At 44.6% G+C, this 27,021-nt stretch overlaps 1 protein-coding gene across 1 annotated transcript in view; it reads left to right on the top strand.

The window, feature by feature from the left end:
• Nucleotides 1-3,389: 3,389 nt before the first annotated feature.
• The window catches only part of Lamc2 (laminin subunit gamma 2), a 62,457-nt gene continuing 38,825 nt past the window's right edge, over nucleotides 3,390-27,021 (top strand). The window contains exons 1-3 of the mRNA XM_021170094.1: nucleotides 3,390-3,584; nucleotides 3,737-3,929; nucleotides 22,885-23,073. Coding sequence (XP_021025753.1) covers nucleotides 3,851-3,929; nucleotides 22,885-23,073 — 268 coding nt within the window. The 5' untranslated portion in view covers nucleotides 3,390-3,584; nucleotides 3,737-3,850. The remainder of the gene's footprint in view (nucleotides 3,585-3,736; nucleotides 3,930-22,884; nucleotides 23,074-27,021) is intronic.

Raw genomic sequence — 27,021 nt, 5'->3', positions numbered from 1 at the left:
AAGTTAGGGCCACCAGCCCCAGGTTTTTTGTGGTGTTTGTTTGTTTGTTTTTTGTTTTTTTATGTAGATTCCAGGAATTGAACTCAGATCCTCGTGCTTGCAAGCACTTTACCAACTAAGCTATCCCTGGAGGCCTTAAGTTACTTTGTACTGTGATCGTATTTCAGAATATTTCTTTCATCCCCCAAAGAACACTCAAGAAAGATATAATCTGCCGGTTGTGGTGGCGCACGCCGGTAGGATTTGCTGAAGGAGGCAGAGGCAGGAGGATCACGAGTTTGAGGCCAGCCTGGGCTAAAATTTTAATTAAAAAAAAAAAAAAGGAAGATATAATCTGCTTTCTTGTCTTGTAAAATTTACATTTCTACAATTTCCTACAAACAGAATAGCATAGGCTCTTGTCTTTTGTGTCTGCTTTCTTTTGCTTGGCACCGTACGTTGAGAGTCGTCTGTGATACACTGTGGATCGATAGTTTATTCTTTTCTAGAGCAGAGGGGGATCATCAGTTTGACTTTTTTCTAGATTTGAAAAAAGAGAACAGCTTTGTGTCAAACAGTTGCCTTTTTGAAAGGTCACATATTAAGGCTTAATCATAAAAATACAGTGTAACCTATCATGTTGTTATATTTTGCTTGCAATGTAAGACCTCAGTCCACCTTAAATCAAGCTTAAATCCGTTCAGGAAGCACTGAACCTTAGGCAAGCACATCTGGGTATGGAATTTCCAGCTTGAGGATCGTGTGGTGGACCACGCCTATAATCCTAGGAGGAGGTGGAGGCAGGAGCATAGGAACTGAAGGGTATCCTTCCATATACAGTGAGTTCGAGGCTAGCCAGGGAAGGGGGTTGTGGGCAGAGAGCTACGTAAATGGTAAAAACGCAAGTTAGTTAATAACTAAATGAATCTGGGTGATTTAGACATGAACTAAGACAATAGGGTCCCTGGAGTTCAAAACTAAAATTAAAATCAGCAAAAAGGTTGAAGCAAGGCATTTACTCATAAGGTGTTTGTTGGTGGCAAAACCAGACTGGCTGGTGCTCAGACAGCGACAGCAGCTTTGCCCCGCCACCACTAATGGTTGCAACAGTGAGTATATTATTGTAGGGCATGGAATAGAGTGCCTGGGCTGTTCCTAGCTCTGTCATTAACTCATCTGCACTTCTCAACAACCCTACTAGATGTGTATTTTATCATTTTCCCCATTTTCTAGAAGAAACCATAGCTCAAAGAAACCCAAATAACTTGCCTTGATTATGACAAGTGTGGGATTTGGAATGGGGACCCAGAGCCTTGGCTTTGACCCCTGAATAAAAGGCATGAGGCCCAAGCAGAGGACTCAAGCCCAAGGTGAGGGATTGTTTACATGGGTGAAGAATGAGATATGGAGTCCGACAGGAGAGTGCCTGCTGAAGGTGTAGAATCCTGCACTGTCCACAGAAATGAGGCACTGGTTGATCTGGACTCAAGATGCCTGCTGCCTTTTGGCTCCCTCTGCCCAAGTGACTAGTGGGTTTTTTCAGATCTAACATCTTGGGGAAATCACAAGGATTTGTGCATGGTTTCCTGTGTGACTTGGTTTCCTGGATGAATGCCAAGAGTCCACAGTCTTGGCCATGCTGTGATGGACGTTGGCCATACCTTGATGGCTGTTGATGACTAACCTTAGATTGCACTCAGCTCGTTCAGTATTGTGAGCTTATCTTTCTCTACGGCACTTTTTTAATCTGACTATCAAAGTGCTATGAACTGCGAAGCCAGATTGCCTGGCTTTGCAGCTTGGCTTTGCCATTGTTAGCATGCTGCCTAACCTTTCCTGGCCTGTGGCATAGGGACATTGGTACTATACCTCATTCACAGGGTTCTACTGAATGTTAAAAGGACTACTATGTATGCCAGACTTATTTATGCCAGCAATAAATGACAGATAGGTCTCTTTGTTACTATTATTATCACTAAAGAGGGTAGCAGATGAAAATGAAAGCATTTGAGATATGATAGACAATGAAAATCTGGGCTAAAAAAACAAATTTTGCCTTTAAGGTTTGATTTTGCAGGGCCCTATGCCCTGCTCCTCCAACACTGTGGACCTGGACTTTTCTAAAATAAGAAGTATCAATATTTTCAGTTAGTGGATGGTAGATATTCAAGGATCATGGCACTCAGAAACAAGTGCTATGACTATCAAAGTGCTATGAACTGCGAAGCCAGATTGCCTGGCTTTGCAGCTTCCCTCTCCCTCTCCCTCTCCCTCTCCCTCTCCCTCTCTCTCTCTCTCCCTCTGTCCACCACATAGCTGCTACTGGAAGAAAAAAAAATTATAGATGCCTGCTCTCAAGGAACCGAAGTGTTCGCAGTAGCTGGGCACTGATTCCGATTGAGAAGAATCTTCACATTATTTGGACAGAGTAGAAGAGAGTTGAGTCTAGGTTAAGAAAATTAGAATGTCCATTCTGTTGCTCATTTTGTGCTAGATTTTAGAGATGCCGACTTGTCTGCAGTGCCCTATCTTGCCTCTGTTGTTCTTCAATGCTTTGTCTCCTTCCTGGTTAGAACTAGCTGTCTAGTTCAGACTCCATGTTCTGTACAAAGCCAGCCACATCTCTCCTGGTCAGCCGACACTGGTCACTATCACACTTAGAAATGGGAGTTCTCACACCCTTTGACAATATGTATGGATTACATTGTTAGTTATCTGAGAGTGTTAAGCTACGGAACTCTCTATGGTACAGTCATTCATTTAGTCAGTGGCTGGGTATTTATTAGGCCTTTGCTGTCCTTACCATGAGGAAAAGGAGTGGTTATTGGTTGTAACGGATACGTTGTGTCTACATAAATACTAGTGAATCTTAAGTCTATAGCTAGAAGAAGTTCCCAGGACAGTGTGGGATACGCCAAGATTTGCATCCCCTCCCCAACTTGGTGTTACTCACTTCAGCTCACACCGGGCTTGGCTGGCACTATCCCTCTTAACGTTATTTTCTAGCGGGGGGTGGGGGGGTGGGTGGGCAGAGAGAATGGCGTGAAAAATATACTCTGAGATGTTAAAAGACTAATAAACCATATCCTTTTTCTCTTATGAACAGAAGGCTTGTTGAATATCAACTGTGAACTAGTTCGTAACAGTTTAATGAGTTTGCTTAATGAGTTTGCTAGTTCGAGGTTAAGGGGGTAGATAGACCCAGGAGAGCAATCTTTGGGTCACCCTGAGGTGTGTGTGTGTTTAGAAGTGAGTAAAATCAGAGGTATGTATACGTGCTGTATCTCAGAATAAAAGTTACCATGAGAGGGAAGAGGATCGATCCTGTTGGGCCCCTCAGTCTGGTTAATTTGCCTGTGTTTTAGACTAAGAGTGGAGGGGGCTTCCGACTGTGACTGGAATGGATGTCTGTGCCCTTGAGACTCCCTCGCCCCCTCCGGTTTTGAGGAAGGGGTGGCTGATATCTACAACCTTGAGTTCTGCCCAGGACCACCCCAGGAGAGACCGGCTGTGTGTTGCGGGGTGCGGGTGGAGGGAAGGGATGTGGCACATTCCAGAAGGATCTCTGGACCGCAGCCTCAGCACCACGCCCTCGGCGGGGCCAGGTGTGCTCCCCGGTTGCGGAGGGGGGAGCCCGGGGCCGCAGCGAGCGGCTTTACTGCTCGGCGTGCGCTGAGTGTTTGTCTGCCTCGGAGGGTTGGGTCCTCCTTGTTCACAGGTGAGTCACGCCCCGAAACACCGGCTCTCTTCCTGTCAGGACTGAGTCAGGGAGAAGAGTCGATAAAACACCTGATCGAGGGAAAAGGAAGGCACAGCAGGGCGAAGACTCGGCGCCCGGCAGGCACCCGCAGCGGCGGAGCGCGGCCCGGCCATGCCTGCGCTCTGGCTCAGCTGCTGCCTCGGTGTCGCGCTCCTGCTGCCCGCAGCCCAGGCCACCTCCAGGAGGGAAGGTGAGTGCTCCCACCGCGCCTCCAACTTGCCTTTCCCTGCACACGGTGTTGGCTGAATTCACCTCGAGAATCCACACTCGGTCAGGTCAAGGATCTGCAAAGAGCCCATCTCCTCCCTACCTGGGGCTCCTGTACAGTCGCGCTCTAAAGTGACAGGAGTTTTCCCATAAAACCAATGGAGTTAAAAACACGAAGCTAATGGGTTGTGCCAGCTGAAGGATTCCTTGCTCTAAAGCCATTCCTCTTTCAATTCCCTCCCTTTCTTTTCTTTGGCAACAGGGGACCCCTCCACACCTGTTCAATCAGTAACATGCTAGTCTTTAAACTGTCCGGTCCCTGTAATTTACCAGTGGGAGTTAGGTGGGACTTTTTCCATGCCCGGCAGCACCACACAGACTAAAAACAGAACTTCCATAATCCCCTTGTTATCCATGTTGTATTTTTGAGATAGAGCGTGAACTTTAAGCGTTTTAGTAATACCCGAACCTGCAAGTGTTACTTCTAAGAACAGTTTCACCTCCCAGGTATTTATTGGACTCAAACTTCAAGTAACATTTACTCCTACCGAGAGCACCCGGTGGCTGTCATGTCCTGAGGAGTTAAGGTCATATAAACAAAACTCTGTGAGAACCTAGCGACTGTTTTTCGAGTGCGTGTGTCCTGTCAAGTATGATGACACCTAGTGCGGGGGGTTTCTCTGTCACTTAGCTGAAGCGCTTTCCTCTGATCACCCAACTTTTCACATTCGTGGTTACTGTTGCTTCCTGCTCTCCATGGTGTTCCAGTCACCACTGCCAGGGATCGGAGGCCACGATGCTCGATCATGTATAATTGTCACCAAAAAGGAGTAACTGGCATGATAGCCATGTTCATTTTCTTGACAATAGTAATCATTTCACTAGTCCTATCAAAACCTGTTGTGTAGCTCAGATATGTAAAATGAACTTTAAAACAAAAAAAATGTATGAAAGTGGTCATGTAGAGTAGGCTCCCCCTGAGTCAGGATAAACTGGTTGAAACCTAGTAGAAAACATTCCGAGAGTGAAAACAATCTCTGAATATTAGAATTAAAAGTAACTTCAAATGGATCAGCAATTAAGAATCCTTTGATTGAAAAGATGAGCAGTTGGCAGTGTTTTTGCACAAGGCCACCCAGGCAGCTATTGGCAGTGGCAGAACCTTTGATCCAGGTGTTCTTAGCTTTTTTGACCTCATTATAAAATTATTATATATATATATATATATATATACACACACACATATATTCAGTACAGCAATTTTCCTCTTGGCTATAATTAAATACATACATGTGTGTTGGTATTACATAACAAAAATGAATCTATAGGATGCCATCAATTGTTTCGTAAAGTCAGGTTCAACAGCAGACTTTGTACCCAAGCAGTCCATTCAAACACAAAGTCAGAAGTTCTGTGTAGGCTCATTTTTGCACTTTCCCCTTCCTTAGGGACAGATTGCTTGAGATACCAGGTTCTCTCCTCAAACAGCTTTATTTGGGAGCCAAGTGAGACTGTGTCATTATGGTAGATCATTTATATTTTTCCATTTTTGTCACATTGGGATATACAAGGAGTTGGGCAAAAAGTATGATACCTGTCCTAATCCAAAGTGACCTGTATCCAGGCATCCTGTGGGCTGCACCTGTGGGCTGCGAAAGTCTGAAGTCCTGATGTTGCTTCCTGGTTATTTCTTGCAGGTGAAATTATGGTTAAGATATAATTACTGAGACTTACAGGGTTGGTCTCACCTAAAATACTGGCTTTAGAGTCAGCCTGACCCGGCAAAATTTTTTGGTTTATTCGCTTGTTAATGCCTGTCTTAGTCACTGTTCTATTGCTGTAATGAGACCCCATGACCAAGGCAGCTTATAAAAGAAAACATTTAATTGGGGCTTGCTTACAGTTTTAGAGGGCGAGTCCATTATCATCATGGCAGGGTGCAGTAGCTGAGAGCTGACATCCTGATCTGTAGGCAACATGCAGAGGAAGAGAGTAGGCCTGGCTGGGGGGGGGGGGTTGAAATCTTAAAGTCACCCCCAGTGACACACCTCCTCCAACAAGGCCACATCCCCTAATCCTTCCCAAATAGTCCACCAGCTGGTAACCAAACAGTCAAATATATGAACCTATGGGGAGGTCATCCTTGTTCAACCATCACAGTGTTCTCAGTAACTTTTCAGGCTCTTCAACTGCTTGAAGTCTGGTTCTTCATCTGCTAAATGAAAGCATTAGTAGTAAGCAAGCTTGTAGACTTGGCAAAAGGATGGCTATTGTGAGTCGCCTTGCACAGCTGGGTCCATCCACACTTTTTGTTAGAGAGTCTGGAGTACAGGTACTGTAAGTTCGGATGCACAGCAATGAGTAGGAGACACATACCATGCCTTGGTGAGAGACTATGGCATGTGTCCTCAAAGGTCTGGATCATATCTCTGGGGGAGGTATTGTTAGAGATGATCAAGATGCAGAGAAGACCGTGATAGAAGAGTAGCTGCGAATCTGACTATGAAGAGCTATATGCTATAGGCGGTATAGGACACCTTGTAAGCAAAGAAATGTTGCAGAGAGTTAGTGGGCAGTAATGGTTGAGCGTGTTCACATTTTAGAGAGGTCACTGCTCAGAGGATAGAGTCAAGTGAGGAAAGCCAAATAAAAGGCCACTGCATTAATCCAAGGGAGAGATGATGGTAGTGAAACACCCAAGGAGAAAGAGACTACGGAAACTCAGAAGGCACAATCTAAAGAACTTGGTGAACCCACTAAGTACCTGATAAACTTGTGAGGACCTGTTACATTGTATCTCTAGGGACTTTCAGGGCTTCTCTTTCATCTCTTCTCAACAGCCCAAGAAAGGTGTTAAGCTTTCCATCCTGTTCAGGCAGACCTGCTCCAGGACTTACCCAACAACGAAGGTAAAACGTTAGACACAAACCTAAGCCAGATTAGAATTTCAACTCTTGGCTTTCATGTCAGCCCTCCTTGCTCTTCGTTGCTCACTAGAACGCATCACATAGTGATTTATCAAATCCTCTGCTCCTAAGAACATGCCCAAAACGTGTAAGGTGGCCTTGAACTTTCTGATGGAAGTTGAATCTCTCATCTCTTCCTCCCAAAAGGAAGGCCAGCCTGATTCTGAAAACACTTAGCAGCATATATGTAGTAACCATTTGTCTCTTTTGTGTTTAACTTAGTGAGTCACATGAATATATTTAAAGTCATATAACGTATAAAGTGACATACTTTTGATTTGTCTTTCATGAAATAATTGCATCCATGAGGTAATTTACACTCAAACTCAGAATCCAGATGTTTGTCGTCATCGTTGTCGTCTTCTTCTTCTTCTTCTTCTTCTTCTTCTTCTTCTTCTTCTTCTTCTTCTTCTTCTTCTTCTTCTTCTTCTTCTCATTTATTTATTTAATGTATATGAGTACATTGTAGCTGTCTTCAGACATGTCAGAAGAGGACATGTCGTGTTACAGATGGTTGTGAGCCACCATGTGGTTGCTCGGAATGGAACTCAGGACCTGTGGAAGAGCAGTCAGTGCTCTTAACCACTGAGCCATCTCTCCAGCACTGATGCTTGTCTTCTTAAAGCTATTTCCACACAGTTTCTTACTTCAGATACCTTGAGATGTGATTCCATTGAGCCTTTTTTTTTTGAGGAGGCAGGGCTAGGGTTTCACTGTGTGGTCCAGGGAGCTCATGATCTATTGCCTCTATCTTCTGAGTGTTCAGGATCTAGGTCTGAGCTACTGTGCTTGGCTTTGAATCTCTTTCTATTGTCCCCTGAAAATACTGGGCTTTTAAAACAGTTAAAGGGTTTAAAGATTTCTGGAGCGCGTTGTGATCTTCAGAGCAGTCACCTCGAACTTATCTGTGACAGCTTCCAACACTCATGATTGTGAGATTAGAGGTGAGGTGTTCTGTTAGACGACTTGGCATTTTTCTTAGTGGTAAGTATCCAATATATTGAGTGAGGTAATTTTAGCTTAATGTCTTCCCCAGATAACACTTAAGTCATTGAGAAAGTAGTATATAAGATTTTTAAAAATGACTTAAATGTGACACTGCCCCTAGGAATAATTTGTTTTTGTTTTTTGTTTTTTGTTTTTGTTTTTCGAGACAGGGTTTCTCTGTGTAGCCTTGGCTGTCCTGGAACTCACTTTGTAGACCAGGCTGGCCTCAAACTCAGAAATTCCCCTGCCTCTACCTCCCAAGTGCTGGGATTAACGGTGTGTGCCACCACACCCCGGCTAGGAATAATTAAACATATATATATATATACACACACACACACACACACACACACACACACACATACACACACACATATAACAGGGATAGAGAATGTAAGCTGGGAAGTCCCCTGGGGACATTCATTTTGGCATCCTAAACTGGGGCAGTTGATTTAGCTTAAGTGGTCGATGAGACTGTTGATTTGTGATCATATTTATGGGAAAGTCAGGATATGAAATTACCCCCATTGAGACAATTCCAGGAATGTTTCCCATTTAAGTCCTCGGTAGCTCAACCATACTGACATTTGTTCTTTTTCTGGGGAAATTTGCAAGGTAAGAAACCAGACCCGAATCATTGCTCTCAGAGCAATACAGAACCAAGAGCCCCAGGGTTCTGGAATTCTCTAATTTAGTTACAAATGAAGCTTAGCAGATTGCTGAGGCATTCCTGGGGCTGTGTTGTAACATAAGCCCTAGATAGATGATGTAATGTTTGAACCACCTCCAAAGCCAAAAGCTGTCTTTTTCGGTGCCTGTGGGTGACTATGTGTCTGCAGACATCCCTCCCTGCTGAACAAACATATGCATCTTCACAGCACATCTGTGAAAGAAGGCGAGTGTGGCGGCTGTTCCTCCAACAGCAGCCAACACCTGGCTGCAGTCTTCCCCTCCTGTGGCATGGGAGGAGAGATGGAGATCACGGAGCCAAGGGTCTGTGTCCCAGCCTTCCTCAGGCAGAGCGGAGCCATTACAGAACCCCCAACTGTATCTTGTCCAGATTGTATTTTATTTATCATGGGAATATGCATTTCTGTGTTGGAAAAGAAAATCAAATTGCAGCCAAATCATTTCCCACAACAAATTCAAAACTAGACAGATTATCTAAACCTTGAGCTGCACTTTATGTGGAAGACGTCTTACAACAGGGCTTACACATCCCCATTGTTTCCTAGAGCCACATGCTTATCCCTGTCCAGGGCAGGGCAGGGCCTAAGTAGGAGCTCCATTCCTTCTGAAGTAACCTTGCTTAGTCCCACAGGACCGAATGAGAGTGTATCAGGCACTGAGAGTGTATCGGACACTGAATGAGAGTGGACCTAAGAGATCTCTATGCAACCTCTTGTTTTCTAAGAAAGGATGATGATCATTGGGGAGGTAAAATCACTGCCTGGTTTCCCATAGCCAAGTTGGGTTCAGCAAGAAGAATGCATGTATGCCAGGGAAGTTGAGAACCAAAGACTGCCTTAGCTAGAACCCTACAGTTAGTAACAGGGCCAAGACTCACCTGTACATCAATGTTTAATTCCCAAGGTAATCTCCTTGACTTATTCTCATTTTTAAAAAGCAAAAGCAACCTCCCAAATTATCTATCTATCATATGTATATATATGTATTCCTTTTTAGTCATAAGAGGGGGTTATGGAAGCTTTTAAAAACATTTTGTTTTATTTATGTGTATACATGTGTGTCTGTGTGTCTGTATGCCACTTGCTTCTGTGGAGTCCTGGTGCTGGAGTTACAGGTGATTGTGAGCCACCCAGTGTGGATGCTGAGAACCAAACCCAGATCCTCTTGAAGAGTGGCAAGTACTCTTAACCACAGAGCCACCTCTCCAGCCTCTTATTTCTCATTCTTGTTGTATAAGTTTGTTTAAATTGATTTCAGTGGCTGGAGAGATGGCGCAGGTGTTAAGAGCAGAAGTTGCTTTTCCAGAGGCGCTGACTTCAGCTCCCAGCATCCATGTCAGGTTGCTTACAACTGCCCATGACTCTAGCTCCAAGGGATCCAATGCCCCGTTCTGGTCTTTGAGGTCACCTGCACACACATAGCGTGCATACACACACTTAACACTTGTATTTTATTTTTCTTTACATGTATGGGTGCTTCATCTGCATGTATGTCTGTGCACCCTGTGAGTACCTGGTGTCTTTTGTTCACCCCCCACCCCCGATTTTGGTTTTGGTAAAAGTGGATTCCCAGCATTTGAAGATCCTTTCTCATCTTGGCTTAATCTTCTCTTCCCTAACCTGTGCTCTTACCTCATCCAGGATGTGGTAGGAATCTTTGCCTTCTGAGCTCTGTGGAGACCCAAGGCAAGGCCACGGCTCATGTGACTAAGAAGCAGAAGTGGAGAAGCAGCGTTCTCACCCACTGACGTATAGGACTTGTTGCTTCTACCACCTGGTGGAGTATCTATGTTCCATTCTCTTCGGCTATTTGTTGCTTCCCTTGGTGGGTACATACATGTAGTTAAGCCCCCAAGAGCCCATTAATTGATTCTTCTGACTTCAAGCAATACAAGTTTAGATTTTTTTCAAGTAGGATTCTTGCAAATGCTCTCTATGCACATTTTCCAAACCTCATAAAGGCACAATAATTACAGCTGTCCATTTGATAAAACTGAGACATGTCACAGTGCATAGTAGACACATACTTATTTAAGCATATATAGTAGTGATAGCCAGAAACTGTGGCTGATATTTATCTATGAAAACTTATTGCTTAAAAAAAATCAATAAGGGATTTAGGGGAAATTTTTGTCTGCCTTGGGCTCTGGTGTCCTTATGAAGTATTATGGGAGGTGCCCCAGGTAAGAATTCCAGGTCACCAGACTGAGTCACACACATGATTCTAAGCCTAGGTTGTGACATGTTTAATGCACTGATAGTGAAGGTAGGAACCTTCTTTAGCTCATATTCAAAAGAAGAGTGTGGCCATGGGCATCTCCTTGTCTCTTGGTCACTGTGGACTGTTTGCAGTTGAAGAGACTTATTCATGTTCTATCATCCAGGATTGCTGGAGTGATAAGACACTCAGACCCTGTCCATCCTCTGTGTTCTGCTGTGGCCTCAACCACACTGCATGGATAGCACATGGCTCAGGCAAGGGACATCTCAGCAGTCCTGGCTATGCTGGCTTAATATACATCTGGGGGAAAAAAGTGGAGGAGAGAGAGAGAGAGAGAAAAAAAAAAGGAATTCCATTAAAGATCTCTTGGTGAGGGAAATACCCGTATTCTAATTATACACTAAATTGTATCATTCTTTAAAGGGATTAAACTGGAAGCAGACATTCACACACTAAGCCATAAAGTTCAAGACAAGTTTGAAGGGTGAACTAGTCATACTTTGTTTTATTTACTTAGATTGAATATTTATTCTGATTTCAGAAAGAGATGTCTCATAGAGGAGATTCTCAAACTAGGAAGTCTTCATGAACCTCTCGTTATCACACATAAGCACGGCAGAAGGCCATGTTTTCATCTTAAGCCGCTCAGATCTGAAATCTGAGTTTTTCAGACAGGATCAAAGATTCTGGTGCAGTTGATACCAAGTGACAAGTGACAGGCTTGTTTTGCTTTGGAATTTCATAAGGATTGTGTGATTTGAATAGTTGTAAAAATGCATCTAAGAACACATTATGAGGGCTGGAAAGATGGCTCAGCAGTTAAGAGCACTAACTACTCTCCAGAGGTCCTGAGTTCAAATCCCAGCAACCACATGGTGGCTCACAACCATCTGTAATGAGATCTGATGCCCTCTTCTGGTGTGTCTGAAGACAGCTACAGTGTACTTACATGTAATAATAAATAAATCTTAAAAAACAAAAACAAAAAAAGAGCACATTATAACAGAGCCCTGCTAAAAGGACACCTCTGATCATTGCTCTTGCACTTTGGGAAGCCTGTGGCAAGTGTTTTAAAAGGGAGTAAGTATTTTTAACCTAATCCCTATTTACCAAGTTCAGTCCAGATAAGTCTCTTCCTGCAGGACCTCATGATAGGCGAGTTCTTGGAAATGAGGATGGCAGTAGATCCATCCATCCATCCATCCATTCATCCATGCATACATGCATACATACATTTAGTTGAATTCCATTCTCTCTCTTCCTCCCTCACTCCTTTTTCTTTGAGTTGTTTTATGCTAACATAGTCAGAACTATTGAGACATCCCTTGCTTGACAGTATTATAAAAGAGTTGTAAACAAAGGTGGGAGGGGTTGCTGCAGGAGACCCTTCCTTTAACTCTGAAGTAGGGGGTGGTGTCTAAGAGGACAAATTAACATCTAATGTTGTGTAATTTCTTTGAACAAAGGAAAGGGCTATTTGAAATTTTTCTTACCTTAACTCAGTACTCTTCCCCATGATGGCTTTCCTTTACAAAGCAAGAGTTGTAAGAAGCATCGGAAAGAAGGATATCAACTAAACAGTATACGCCAGGCTGCTAGAAGTTCTTCAAACCCAGCTCCTTAGGAAAGTGAGGCAGAAGGACCTTAGTTTCAAGGCCTGTTTGGGCTATTAGAGCAAATACAAAACTAACCTGGGCAATGTGAATGAGGCTGTCAAAATAAAAGAATGTAAGACTCTGTGGTAGACCAGTAGGCTCAGTCCTCACTGCAGTAGATAGATCGATAGGTAGATAGATAGATAGATAGATAGATAGATAGATAGATAGATAGATAGACAGATCGATCGATAGATGCATACATACCTACATAAATACATAGAAGATAGATGATATAAATATAGATACATACACATATACACACATTGAAGATAGATGATAGATAGGTAGATAGATAGATACATACATACGTACGTAGAAGATAGATGATAAAAAGATAAATATATATATATATATATACATTGAAGATAGATGATTGATAGATACATACATACATAGAAGATAGATGATAGAAAGATAGATACATAAATATACACAAATTGAAGATAGAGGATAGGTAGATAGACAGACACACATACATAGGTAGATGATAGGAAGATAGAAAGATAGGTAGGTAGTTAGATAGTCACTCCTCAGTTGGGAGTTTTTGTGAAGCTAGGGTGAAAAAAAAAATAGGACCAGATCATGTTTGTCCTTGTAGGCAATGTGAAGGAATTCTAATTTATAATCTTCGAGGAAAATGTTGGCATTAGAGAGCTTTAAACAGAGAGGAGTTGAGAAATTATATTTTGGCAAGATTTTCTGTCAGGAAAGAAGCAAGAAAGGCTTCATGGAGTCAGAAAATGGGTCAGTCCTGATTTGCTCAGGGTTGGATTGAGAATGTCCACAGTGGAGTGGAGACAGACTCGGGTGCACCTGAGCTGTTTGGTGGGTTAAACACTGATGTGGGACAGATTAGAGGCAGCCGAGAAGGTTGTCACTGGGGTTCTGAGGTTGGCTTCAAGCACCTGACTTGAAGCAGAGGGGTTTTATTATTACATTTGTTTGCCTGTCTGCTGTTTTGAGACAGGATGTCACTGTATAGCTCAGGTTGGCTCCTCAAACTCTTGTTCTACCTGCTTCAGCCTGCCTAGTACAGGGATTATAGGTGTCTTCCATCATGGTTAGTTTCTGAGTTTAGTTTTAAATGGGTTTTGTCCAAAGATGAAACCAGCTCAGAAGTGGAGCGGATGGCTGAAGTTGGAGATGAGGTTTGGGCTGGAGAACTGTGCTGGGAAGGTGACGCCTGCGGTGGTTATGAAAACCTTGTCTTGCCTGGGATCAGGAGAGCGTTATGGAGGGAGCAGTCAACAAGTCTCAGGGTCGAGTCTTGATAAACCAGCATCTGGAGTTGGGGAAACGTAAGCTTCTACAAGACTTGGTTGCGGAGATCAAGGGCCAGGAGGAAACCTGATAGCTTGATCCTGTGCTGCCGAAGAGAAGAGGGTTTGAGGAAAGCAAGCGGGGGATTTGATGTCTCAGAAAGGGAACCCAGGAGGAGGAAAGGAGACAGAAGGCAGACACCCGTCCCTAAATTGGGAAGACAACTCAATGTCAACCTTAAATGTTCCTATTTGGGTTGAGTCACGGGAGATCTCTGTAAGTTATGATACAGAACCTGTACCCAGCAGCTGAACCGGCGGCGGCAGGAACAGCCAGGCTCTCCGTAACATTGGCCTGCGCAGGCTGTCAGGTTCAAACCTGCCGCTCGATCGCTCGGATGCCTAGCTCCTGAGGTAGTCCTGCTTACAGGGCAGGCTGCCCCAACAGGGCCTGCTGAGCTCATGCCATCGTCAGCCTGCCGCACACCCCTGCCTGCCCCGCCTTCATACAGCCCTTGGCCTGTTGCCCATCCGTGGCTGCTGTCTCACAGGCCAGGGAGAATGGTAAGCCCGGGAGAGAGATAAGATAGTTCCTCTGGTGTTAGAGGCAACCTGCCTGAAGTTCCAGACCTTCCTTTAATTGAAAATACCTTCCTAACTAGAGTCTTTTCTCAGATCATCTCGCCGTGGATGGGTTGGGTTTTTTTTTGGGGGGTGGTGGTGAAATATTTGCCATTTTCACGGTGAACGTCAAATAGAAACAAAAACTAATGTCTATTCTATTGGGGAAATTTCTGTGTGGTTCCTGGGGTGAAACCTAGGGGTCTTCATGTGTAGACACCCTCTCACTGAGCGACATCCCCAGCAATACATTTTGGAAAATGTCAAAGAGCATTCCTAGACTTGTAGATTTCTCTGTAGTTCTCTGTAGGTTCAGGTTTTTAATTTGATTTTTCTGTTTTTAAATTATTTGCTTTTTAAAATTTTTTATTAGATATTTTCTTCGTTTACATTTCAAATGCTATCCTGAAAGCCCCCTATACCCTCCTCCCACCCTGCTCCCCAACCCACCAACTCCCACTTCCTGGCCCTGGCGTTCCCCTGTACTGAGGCATATAATCTTCGCAAGACCAAGGGCCTCTCCTCCCAATGATGGCCGACTAGGCCATCTTCTGATACATATGCAGCTAGAGACACAGCTTTAGGGGGTATTGGTTAGTTCATATTGTTGTTCCACCTATAGGGTTGCAGACCCCTTTAGCTCCTTGGGTGCTTTCTCTAGCTCCTCCATTGGAGACCCTGTTGCTTATTTGTTTGATTAGTGTGTGTGCGTTTTATGTGTGTGTGTGTGGCTGTGGCTGTGTACATGCCATGGTGGAGCATGTAGAGGTCGGAGGATGGCTTGTAGGAGATGTTTTTCTCTTTCCACCAGGTGGATTCTGTGAATTGAGGTCACCTGCACACACATTGCGTGCATACACTTGTATTTTATTTTTCTTTACATGTATGGGTGCTTCATTTGCATATATGTCTATGCACCATGTGAGTACCTGGTGCTCACCCCCTGATTTTGTTCACCCCCCCATTTTGGTTTTGGTAAAAGTGGATTCCCAGCATTTGAAGATCCTTTCTCATCTTGGCTTAATCTTCTCTCCCATAACAATAGATCCTGTGTTGATCCTAACCTGTGCTCTTGGCAGCAGTCTCCCCTACCCACTGAGCATCCCCGTCAGCCCCTGAATGGTGTTTCTTATACTCAGCCTGCCTGTATCACACCCCTCCCTCCCTTTTCTTTCATTTCTTGTTCTGCTCTCTTACTTCTCTCTGTCTATCCATCCCATATATCTTAGCAACGACAGTGACAAACAGTGAAGTGGGTACCACTGGAAGGGACAAGAGAGAAACGCTAGACACGGACTGGATAATGCCCACAGATGTGCTATATATGGAAGTGGTAAGCTCTGTGGTCATGTGGTGAGGATTGCTTCCAGCAGGGAGAAAGAAGCCACTGCAGGTCATAATCTGATTTATGTTTCTTCGGGCACCCAGCCAGTTCTGTGGCAATGGCAAATCTGAAGGCCAGAGGCAGCAAAGAGCTCAGGGTTCCAGAACTCATGCAAGAATCTAGGTGTTGAGACCCAGGGAACAAGAGAAAGAGAGTTACAGGAGGAACTGACATGGGCCAAAATACACAGGGTGGTGGTTGTTGTTGTTGTTGTTTCAGGAATGTGTAGATTTTCATTTTGGTATTCCGTTTAAGCCACTAACAAGCACCGTGACTTCACACACTGTACCCTGGTGAAAAGCTGAGTGTATATGTTATTGGTTTTTGTGGGTTTTGTTATCTGTTGCGTGTTTGGAAGAGATTCGATTATGTAGCCCAGGCTCACCTCTAACTCAGAGCAATCCTCCTGCTTCAGCGTCCTGATTGTTGGAATTACAGGCCTGAGCCCACACCTGGCTCAGAGCTTGCTTCTAAGTTTCACACAATAGAGAGGCTCATTGTAGCTTCGACGAGCGGAGGTGTGCCATGTTGGTACGATTTCTGGTAGCTGCTTGCTCCAGAAGGTGATATTTTCTCCTGGGAAGTTTAAAAAGAGCACTAGATGAATCTGTGCCCACCCAGTGGTGATTACTCCTCACCCAGAGTACAGCCCTAGGAAACATTTTCTGTTTCCTTTCATTCTCCTAAGTCTAAGGCTTGGAACCAGCCTTTGCCCCTTAACTTCCTGTCCTGACTTGCCAGAGACCACGTTTAGTGAGGGGTGGGAGTTCTGGGAAGAGCCTAGAGGAATTCCAGGCTCCAGGCTCCATTGTTAAAGAGGCTTCCAGCTCCTTTGATCTGCTCTCCTGAAGAGCGTGGGTGGTGGTGGGCAGACTAACCTGCACGTCTGGCTGCCTGGCGGGCCTCTCCTAAGGAGCACTTTGAGGGTCAGCGACCAAGCTATTACAGTTATCACTATAACACACACTTCAGCAGCCTAGAAACCGTGCACAGCACACAGACCCGGGTGCCACCCACGCTTTACTAGACGTACAGAAATATGTGGAAATCTTTGTAAACCGATTCCGGTTCGGAAGTGTTTGTTTAGGGCTGGAGGTGAACTTGATAAATTGCATTCCTTTATCTGTGGGGAGAACCTGGCTGGCTGTCAAGAGCTCGAGTGAGGGGACAGAGAAGCAGATGAAATCTGAAGAGATTTTTGCAGCCTGGAAAGGGTGTGGCATGAATGATAGGCAAAGAAATAATGACCGGGATGTAGCGTGGTGGACAGCCCAGGTTTAGTCCTATGTCCAGGGTTCATGTGTGCTTTTTATTTTGTGGTGTTTTTTCCCCTCATCAGTTTTTCTGTCTCTCTGTCTTTCTATCTCTCTCACTGTGTGTGTGACAGAGGGGAGCTGTACACACCACAGCCCATACATGCAAGTCAGAGGACAATTTATTCGAGTCGCTTCTCTCCCCGCAGTGTGGGTTCCAAGGGGTGCACTTGAGTTGTCATGCCTGGTGGCAAAATATCTTTACCTGCTGAGCCATTTTCCCAACTCTGATTTTGTGTTCTCTCATGTAATGTTTCCTATCTATATCTATCTATGTATCTATCATCTATCTATTTATCTGTCATCTATCTATCATATCTATCCATCCATCTATTATCTATCTACCTATCTATCATCTATCTACCCACCCATCTGGTATATGCATATGTATATGTATATATATATATCCATATACATATATTTAACTATTTAAGTTGTGTGCATGTGTCTGTATGCACATGTATGTGTGTGCTTTCATGCATGTAGAGATCAGAAGATAATATTGTTCCTCAGAAGCCGGTTTGGATTTTTGTTTTTGTTTTGTTTTTTGTTTTTGTTTTTGTTTTTTGAGACAATCTCTTGGTTTTTTGAGACAATCTCTCATTAACCAAAAACTCACTGATTAGGCTACGCTACCTGACCCACAAGACCCAGAAACCCATCTCTGCCTCCACAGTGCTGGGATGCCAACACACCCATATTTTTAATGTGGGTTCTGGGGATAAAAGTCAAGTCTTCATGCTTACATAACAAGCACTTTGCTGACTGAACCATCTCTCTAGCCCCTGTAATAATGTCTTAATGCTGACTCCTGGACCCAGGCCTGCTCATGGGGAAATTGGAAAACATGGGTAATTCGATAAGTATTTAGTGAATATATACAATATTACATTTATTTATGCCTGCTGGTTTTTATATTCCCCGTTAATAAATATCACTATCCTAATATGCTCTTCGTGCGTTACTCGTTTATCTTGGTGATCTGCCATGGAAACCCGTTGAGGGCTGAGACATGTGTAGTTTTGCTTGTTGCTGCATCCCGGAGCCTGGAATAGCATGGCTCACGTTAGATGCTCTGTGTATTTGTCCAGAGTGGACTGAACAGGACTGAGAGGACTAGGTAAATGGCCTGCTGCTGCTCACTCAACGGCATCCAAGACTTGTCTCACTTGCACTGCCATTACGTGTGTGTGGGTGTGTATGGGTGTGTGGGGGGGTGTGTCAGGGACTCCCAACAAAAGCTGGAAGGTATATGGGTCAAAGTTAGTTAGAACAGCAACAAATTTGAAAATAAAAGTGGAAAAATTCCAGGCATAAAATTAAACACACCTAGACATAAGGGAACATATAATAATAAAAAAGACATTTTTAGAATTTCCTCTTATTTCAGAATGTATTATGGGCTTCCGTTTAGGTATGTTTCTCTAAGATTGAGCTAAGTTGGACTCCTATGGAGAAGAATAGGGATGAGTGACTGCCAACTTGTATTCTTAATACATGTGCAGATAGGTGAGGATAGATGCTCTTTAAATGGTAGACGCACAGGCATCCATCTCCAGGGCTGGTACTGGGGCCAGGTGCTTATTCAAGGAGTTGAAATCAAAGCTCACAGAGGTCTGCAAATGTAGCAAAGAAACTTATTGTAAAAACAAAGAGGGGGAGGGGGAGCATCAAGCCATGTAAATGAAGGCACTCATGTCCTGCTTACTGTTTGGAGCTGATCTGGAGTTTCCCTTTGGAGTTGAAGAGAAGGAGGACATTGATTAACTAGGAGATTTAGCCTAAGCAGTTTTCTATTTAGATGATAGGGTCGTATAATCATTTTTCTATTGTGTATGTCCCTTCCCGTAATGCAACTGAGTTTCATCATATGTATGTCTAGTATGCTGACATAAGATGGTGAATAAAGGGTTTTCCCTGAAAATTCACTTGAGGAAAAAGTTTTGCCTTCCTGTGCATGCACTAAAACCCAGTTCAGGCTGGAGCAGTCGTTCCCGGTCCTCACACCTAGATGCATTCAGAATAGACACCATATTTGAAGGGAAGCTGACTTAGCTTGGTGTCTGTGTCGGGAAAGACAAGTGTCGTACTGTCCAGAGAAGGGTGTGTATGTAGTCTGGTGCAAGGGCAGGGCAGGGCATCTGTCTGGGTACACTGTTTGGAGACGGTTGTGGTTACACAGTGTGTGCAGGTAAAGGAGCTAGGCTGCCACGTACATCTTTAGGGAGAGGGGTGTTCGTGCCCAATCCAACTAGAGTCCTAGGTTACTAAGATTGTATATGTCTACTTTACATCTACGGCTAGCTTGCCTGCCTACCTGCCTACCTGCCTTCCTTCCTCCCTTTCTCCCTTCCCTCCTTCCCTCCGTCCCTTCCTTCCTTCCTTCCTTCCTTCCTTCCTTCCTTCCTTCCTTCCTTCCTTCCTTCCTTCTTTAAAACAGAACCTCATTCTGTAGCTCAGGCTGTCCTGGAACTATATAGCCCAGGTTGGCCAAGAACTCCTGTTGACCCTCCCTCAGCTCCCCAAGTGTAGCAATTACAGGTGTGAGCCTCCACATGCAGCGATAGGATTCCTAAAATTCAAAAGAGCATTCACTTATTAGTTCATTCCCAACTACTAAACAGCTACTATGAACCAGCTTCTAGCCCTACGTGATGCCCCCAGGCTTTAATTTTCCTATTTCCTGTCTGTTCTAAGTAAGACGCAAAGTACAGCCCTTTACCCTTAATGCTGCTTTGTTTGGGGGGGGGGTGGAGAATACTTAAAAATATATTTGGGCAAATATTTAAAATGCAATAGATTTCCTACACAAATCCAGATTTCTATTTTCTTTGAAATGCATACATGGAAACCCCAACTACAGTCGCCCTTCGCCCCGGCTGGCTGCTTGTCTCTGTCCTCAGAGGGTGAATACCACTTTCCCATTGATCCTCTGGCATAGTCAGCCTAGTGGGTGCCCTGTGGCCACCAGTGAGCTCATGGTGCTAGTCAGTAAGAAATGGCCTCCAATGAAAAAGACTCCCACAAGCTATGTTATAAATATTCTAGAATTTAAAATGTGATTTTTTTTTCCTCTCCTGGTTGAGAGAGTGAGTGGTCACTGGTTTTAGGGACATCAGTCTAAGAAAATGTGAAGGAAGCCATGGTTCCAGCATACACCAATGGCAGCAAAAAGCTGCAAGCAAAAGATGCAATAGGATGACTTTCCCTCTCGTCTGGATGTGAGCGCGTGAAGCCTCAATATAGTGCAGGTCAACTAACCGCAGCCCAGCCTGGCAACTAAAGAGTCTTGCAGGCAAGGCTCCTGGGAGTATTGTCACCAAGTTCTCAGGCAATGCAGACCTTCAAGGCCAACGTGCTCCTCCAGTGAAGTCTGTCCGTGGGGTGTGGTGGCAAATGCCTATTGTCCCAATGCTTGGGAGACAAGAACAGAAGGCTCAGCAATACACAGTCATTTTCAGCTCATATTGAGTTCCAGGCCAGCCTGGGCTACATAAGACCATCTCAAAAACAAAATGGCAGTATGCTCTGAATTAGAGAAGCAGACAGGAGTATGTAGTTGCTTAGAGACAGCTCCTGGAAGCATGGGGCCGGAAAGATGCTGGCTCGTAAGACAGCACAGCCTTACAGGGACAGTTGCCTGGTGTGCATAACACATGAGACATTGTACCCATCCCTTGGTAGAAATTTCACAGCATGTGACAGCTGTGTGGCACATCTGTTGGAGATTTAAAAAATCAGTTTCACCAGTAGTAGTTGGGAAAGACTCAACTTGGCAGTGGTTCTGTGGGAAAAAAAACAAAAAAATAAAAAGCAAATACCTCCGGCAGTTTGAATTGGGAACAAATTCATAACACGGTAAACTCAGTGAAATGTTGGTCTTCGTCCCTGGAATAAAGGTGTCCAGTCTCGGAGCAGGGCTTGGTTAAGAGCTGAGCTGTTCAGGCCCTGAAGTAGCACAGGCAATTTTTGTCTTTTAAATAAAGAGATTGAAAAGTGGGGTTTGGAAGAGTCATGGTGGTGCACACCTTTAATCCCAGCACTCAGGAGGCACAGCAGTGGATCCCTGAGTTTGAGGGATGTAGGGTAGTTGGCTACACTGCTTTGGCTCCTGGTGGATTGCACCCCAGGAGCTCTTTGGATTCACGCATGAAAGACACACACACACTCAGAGAGAGAGAGAGAGAGAGAGAGAGAGAGAGAGAGAGAGAGAGAGTTAATTTTTGACATTCCGTGATGTGCTCAAAGGCTGGGCACATCCTAACCCTTCCCCTGCTGCCCCAGGCCCAATCAGGGAAGTGGTCAGTGGCCACCTGCTCTGAGCATTCACCTTTCCATCCCCTAAACAGAGAGGTTAAAACATTGATGGGAGGATCAGCCGAGCTCGTGGATGTAAGCCCCAGAAACCCTTGATCAAGGGATCAAGACACCAGTAGGTAAAGGTACTTGGTGCCAAGCACAAGGACCTGAGTTCAATCCTTGGGCCCCATATGGTAGAAGGAGAGGAACTGTCTCCCAAACGTTGTCCTCTGTGCTCTAAATACATGTAGTAGCATGCCATACATAAAAGCATGAACACACATGTAATACTCAAAAGAGACAGAGTGGCTCTGGGCTGGTATGACATATTGAGGAGGCCAATGAGATTGATGGCAGTACCTTTGTGGCTTCAGAGGTGGATAGGGCCTGCACAGGACAGCTGCTAAGCACATAGGGCACCGTTGCCAGCTTTGTGGTCAGCACTCTGGTTAAATCATAGTTCTGGATATTCCAAAGCCAGCTTCACACACACCAAGGCTTTGCCTCACACATCAAGGCTTCAGGGCCAATGAAGACAGCACAGAAAGATTTGGGTTCAGAGCCCAGCTCTTTATTGGGTCGAGTTTCCTCACCTTTAAGTGCTGTTTTTAACCTGTTTCTTCTGAAGAAGGAAAATGAGCCCATGCAAGGGTCCTGGCTGGTCCTTACTCGGATGGATCCTCTTTAGAGTGCCAGAAGGCTGACCTGTTCCACATCTATAGACGAGGAAACAGGATGCAAAAGTCAAAGTGATCTGCCCAAAGCACTGACGACATAGCCCACTGGTAGGGTGCTTCCCTAGCATCTACAGAGCCCAGGGGTTGAGTTGAACCACAACACAGGAGAGAAAGGCAATTTGTTCAAAGAAATGTTTCAGTTCTTTGGATTTGAAGGCGCATCACCTTTTCTAACAAACCATGATTAAAATGTTTTGAGTGTTTCAGATACTATACTATGTCAATTATTTCCATGTGTGACTTTCATTTAGAACCACACACAGAGTTGGCCAGTGCTGGATGCTGGTTTTCTTTGACAAGGCTTTGGGAGGGACGTACAAGACACAAGTGGGGATGAGAAGGACCAGTCCAGATGGTCGTTTCGGCCACTCAGCATTGACGCTGTTGAGAGACAACTGTTGTGTTTCTTCAACGGTGGACAGCATGAGCTGCTAGAGAGTTGCATGAGAGTCCAACTTGTTCTGTTGGTTTACACAGTGCTTACAGGGAATTCTCTGCAGCTATTCCAACCAGGAATGTTCATATAAAAACATCACCTAAGCTTATTGGCTTCTCTTATGCAATTGGACAGTTTGGTGACCCTGAATCCATGTTTCCCAAGCAATGATCACCCCAGCACTATCTGATAGCTGCTTCCTTTAGGTGGGACAAGAGTCCTGATTATTCCCCCAATAGCCCACATCACTCTCCTTTTATTAAGTATTTTAAGTCAATGTGTAGTAGGCCATGCATAACAGATGATAATGATAACCTGGAAGGTTCTGATCTCTGTTTCTGACAGTGTCTCTGTTTCCTCTTCCCTAGTCTGTGATTGCAATGGGAAGTCCAGGCAATGCGTCTTTGATCAGGAGCTCCAGCGACAGACAGGCAGCGGGTTCCGTTGCCTTAACTGCAATGACAATACAGCCGGGGTTCACTGTGAGCGGTGCAGGGAGGGGTTTTACCGACAGCGAGACAGAGACCGCTGCCTACCCTGCAACTGCCACTCAAAAGGTAGGTGGGAAGAAGGTGAAGGAGACTGAGGGAGGGAAGAAGGAAGGACAGAGAGAGAGGGAAAGGAGGGACTAGGGAACAAATAAGACTAGAGAGATGTTGCACAGCTGGGTCCCCCCCACCAGACATTGGTCGTTTTAACAATGACCCCTGGGAGTAATGGAAGGAGCCAGGTTCATCAGAGTCAGCTGGTTTGAATTTTACTACAGAGGGTTGTGTATTTTGTTTTCGGTAATGAGAGTTTAACACAGAGCCTTGTATGTGATAGGCCAGTATTCTACCACTGAGTTGTACTCCCCTTTAAATGTTTATAATGTTGAGATAAGCCCTAAGTTCTCTAGGCTGGCCTCACATTCCTGATCTTCCCTCCCAAGGAGTAGCTGCAATTACAGATAATGTTACCACACCTGAGGGCAGGTTGTTGATTTTTCTAGGTAGGTAGGTAGGTAGGTAGGTAGGTAGGTAGGTAGGTAGGTTAACCTTTCTATGATCCAGGGACAAAGGAAGGTGGTCTCTCTCAGTGACAGCTCTTCACGTCCACCTTTGCTTTGACCAGGCTATTGGAAAGAGTGATTGGCTGGGTGTGGGGACATCTGCCTATAATCCTAGCACTGGGGAGGTAGAAGCAGGAGGATCAGGAGTTCATGGTCATCCTCAGACACATAGAGAGTTGTCTAGGTTACACGAGGCCCTGTCTCAGAAAACAAAAACAAAAAACAAATAAAGGAAGAAAAAGTCGGATTGTAAGGACGTGTTTCTGCACTTGTTCTGGGTTCTAGCCATTCAAAGTACAGACAGGAAAGCCACAGAGAAAGACTAGAGCTGCTGAAGGTGCTGTTCGCAAGAGCAAACACCAGATGGGAAGCTCCTACCTGGGAGGTGGGCTCACAGAAAAGCTAGCTATTATGGGATTTATTCTACCTATCTGTCTATCTTTCTTTCTTTCTTTCTTTCTTTCTTTCTCTCTCTCTTTCTTTCTCTCTTTCTCTCTTACTGGTTTTCAGCATCTTCTCCAGTGTGTCTGTTGTGCATGTTGGGCTGTGTTTATCATGGGTAGTCAGTGCACACATGTTAGTAAGTAAACACATCAGGAGAGGCAGAGGTCTATTGATATACTGAGGTTTTTGTTGGTACATCATTAGTCTGTTATCTTTCCTGGCATTTGGTGCTTCTCCTTGTTGGAAAGCGTTTAGGAGCATATAACTCGATGCACACTTAAAGGGTAAAGCTGTAGCGTGGTTCTGCTTTAGCGTGGCTTTGTGGAACCTCGTCACAGCTGCAGCTGGAGGAACGTGAATCTGAGCAGGCTTTGGGGTATCCAAGATGAGTTGTTAGTGGAGTAATGTCAGGAACTTTCTAGAAAACTGGAATGACCAGGGGTGATAAAGATCTGGGGTCAGCCCCAGCCTCACCTGGGTTTGCTGTTATGATGTAGCCTGAAACCAGTCTGTTTAGTTATGTGTTTAGTTAACGTGACATCCAGAACCTCTTAGAGTTCTCAGTTCTCACCATGAACCAAAAGACTTCAAAGAGCAAGATAAAAATGATTAAATTTTAATGGGTATTTGAGATTCTTGGAGGAGCCAAGGTCCCCAGAAAACACGCAGCTTTGCTGCTCATCACAGGAGCTGAGTTGTCCCCACAAAATGTTCTGTGAGCATGTGACAGAGACTCAACGGGCTTCCCTGCAAACCTTGGGCAGAATACAGAGTTCTAATTCCAGAGGAGACCAGGAATGAGCTGCTGAACAGAAAGGGCAAGGGAAGGTTTCTCACTTGTCTCTGTGTGGTTCCCACCAGCCCAGTATGAGAAAGCATACCTCTTTTTCTCTGGAGATATCTGGGACTTCACGGGAGCTCAGTGGGAGGTGTAGAGATACACAGTGATGGATAGCTAGCATGGTGCTGTTTCTGCAGTAATCAGAGAACCTTCTGAACACAGTTCCTGTCTCAGAAGTGAGGGTAGGAGACAGGAAGATGCCTGTGCAAGGTTGCAGAGCTGCAGGGCAGACCAAGGACTTCAGCCTAGGTCTGCTGATAGCATAGCACATAGTGGTAAGTTTGGGAGCCAGACAGCCTAAGTTCAGGTCTTGTCGATGTAGCTCCCTCTGAGTCACTCGAGACATATGGTGTGACCTCTATACAGCGCCAGTGTTCTCAGTTAAAAGGTCATCTGGATATTTGTGTCACACTATAGTGCAAGAATAGTTAAACACATGATAGACAAGTTAGTAAAGTATAAGTCAATGATAGATATTCTTATAAAGATGAAGGTTGACCTGACCATTTTAAAATTGAGCTTTAAAAAAATTATATTGTAACCAGATGTGATGATACAAGCTTGTAACCCTAGCACTTGAGAGGCAGAGGAAGGAGGATCAGGAGTTCAAGACCAGTTTTAGCTACATAGCAAGTTCAAGTCTAGCCTGGGCCACATGAAACAACTCTGGAGAGAGAGAGAGAGAGAGAGAGAGAGAGAGAGAGAGAGAGAGAGAGAGAATATGAATAAAATAATAATATCCAGGCATGACTGAAGTCTCATATATATGATCTAAAATGACTTGTTAACATTTTACTTATTATTAAAAACTCTAGCTTATCATTGAATATCTGAAAGTATCTTTTAACAGTGGAGAAGTTGATCTAGAAGGATAAGAAGTAGCCTGAAATCTCCCAGCAAGGCACTGCAAGAGCTACAAATATAATCCGGGTCGTCTGTCCCCAGAACAGGTCCTTCCTGTCCCTTCCGTATGAATGAAAAAAAAATCAAAATACTTTGTTTATCTCCAAGGCAGACAGGTGCCTTCAGAAAACCTGGATTTCCTCTGTATAGCTCTGGCTGTCCTGGAACTCACTCTGTAGACCAGGCTGGCCTCGAACTCAGAAATCCACCTGCCTCTGCCTCCCGAGTGCTGAGATTAAAGGCGTGTGCCACCACACCCGGCTGCAAACCTGGATTTCCTAATGACTAACTAATACCTTATACTTTCCAAAACATTTTGATAGACTTGACAGGCCATGCCTGTCACACACCCACAGTCCCTGGGAGGAGATGAAGAAACTGAAAGGTTTAAGGTCCAACTGCCTAGGCCGAGGGATACATTGGTGGAATGAACTGTTTTTACTACTTATTATTCCTAACTGTACCTGGGCTTTACCAATCACTAACCAGTAGCCTGATTTGAGGAAGGAGTGTTAGAGAGTGAACCTAGAGCCTTGTGCATGCTGGGCAAGTGCCCTGTCACTGAACTATATCCCAGCATCCCTTAAGCTGCCCAGACTGTCAGTAAACTTGTTCTGTAACCCAACAGACCCTGGGATTGCAATCCTCCTGCCTCAGTCTCCCAAGTAGGTGGAATTATGGGTCTTCTTTAAAGATAATGTCCTGAGTGATTTCAGCCCCCCAATTGACTACAAGTTTCAAATGAAAAAAAAAAATCTTAAAAAGGAAAAAAAAAAAAGCCACATCACTATGTCACGTGTGGTAAATGAAGCCGACAGTTGACTTGTGCTCACAGTAGTTTGGCCTTCATACCGATTTCTCCTAAGTTTAGAAGTGAGCTTACTATTTTGCACGTGTGTAGTGTATATGTGTGTGCTGATGTGGTATGTGTATGTGGGGCTATGCATGTCTGCATGTTTGCAGGCATAGGTGTGTACATGGTATGGAAGCCAAAGCTCATGGTGTGTCTTCCTTGATTGCTCTCCTCTTTATTTACTGAGGCAGGGTCTCTGACTGAGCAGGGGCCTCCAGATTCAGCTAGCACAGCTAGCCAGCCTGCTCCCGGGATCACTTGTGAACAGTGAGTTCAAGGGCAGCCTGTGCAGTGCAATGAGACATTGTCTCAAAGTAACACAGTCTGAGGAGGGCCTGAGATACAGCTCAGCCTCCTGGGCACTGAGATTCAGTGAGGAGCTGGAGACTCAAACTGTGGTTCCCACACGTGAG

Source organism: Mus caroli, chromosome 1 (assembly GCF_900094665.2).
Source record: "Mus caroli chromosome 1, CAROLI_EIJ_v1.1, whole genome shotgun sequence".
In the NCBI taxonomy this organism is placed as follows: Eukaryota; Metazoa; Chordata; class Mammalia; order Rodentia; family Muridae; genus Mus; species Mus caroli.
This window is presented reverse-complemented; position numbering and strand designations above follow the sequence as displayed.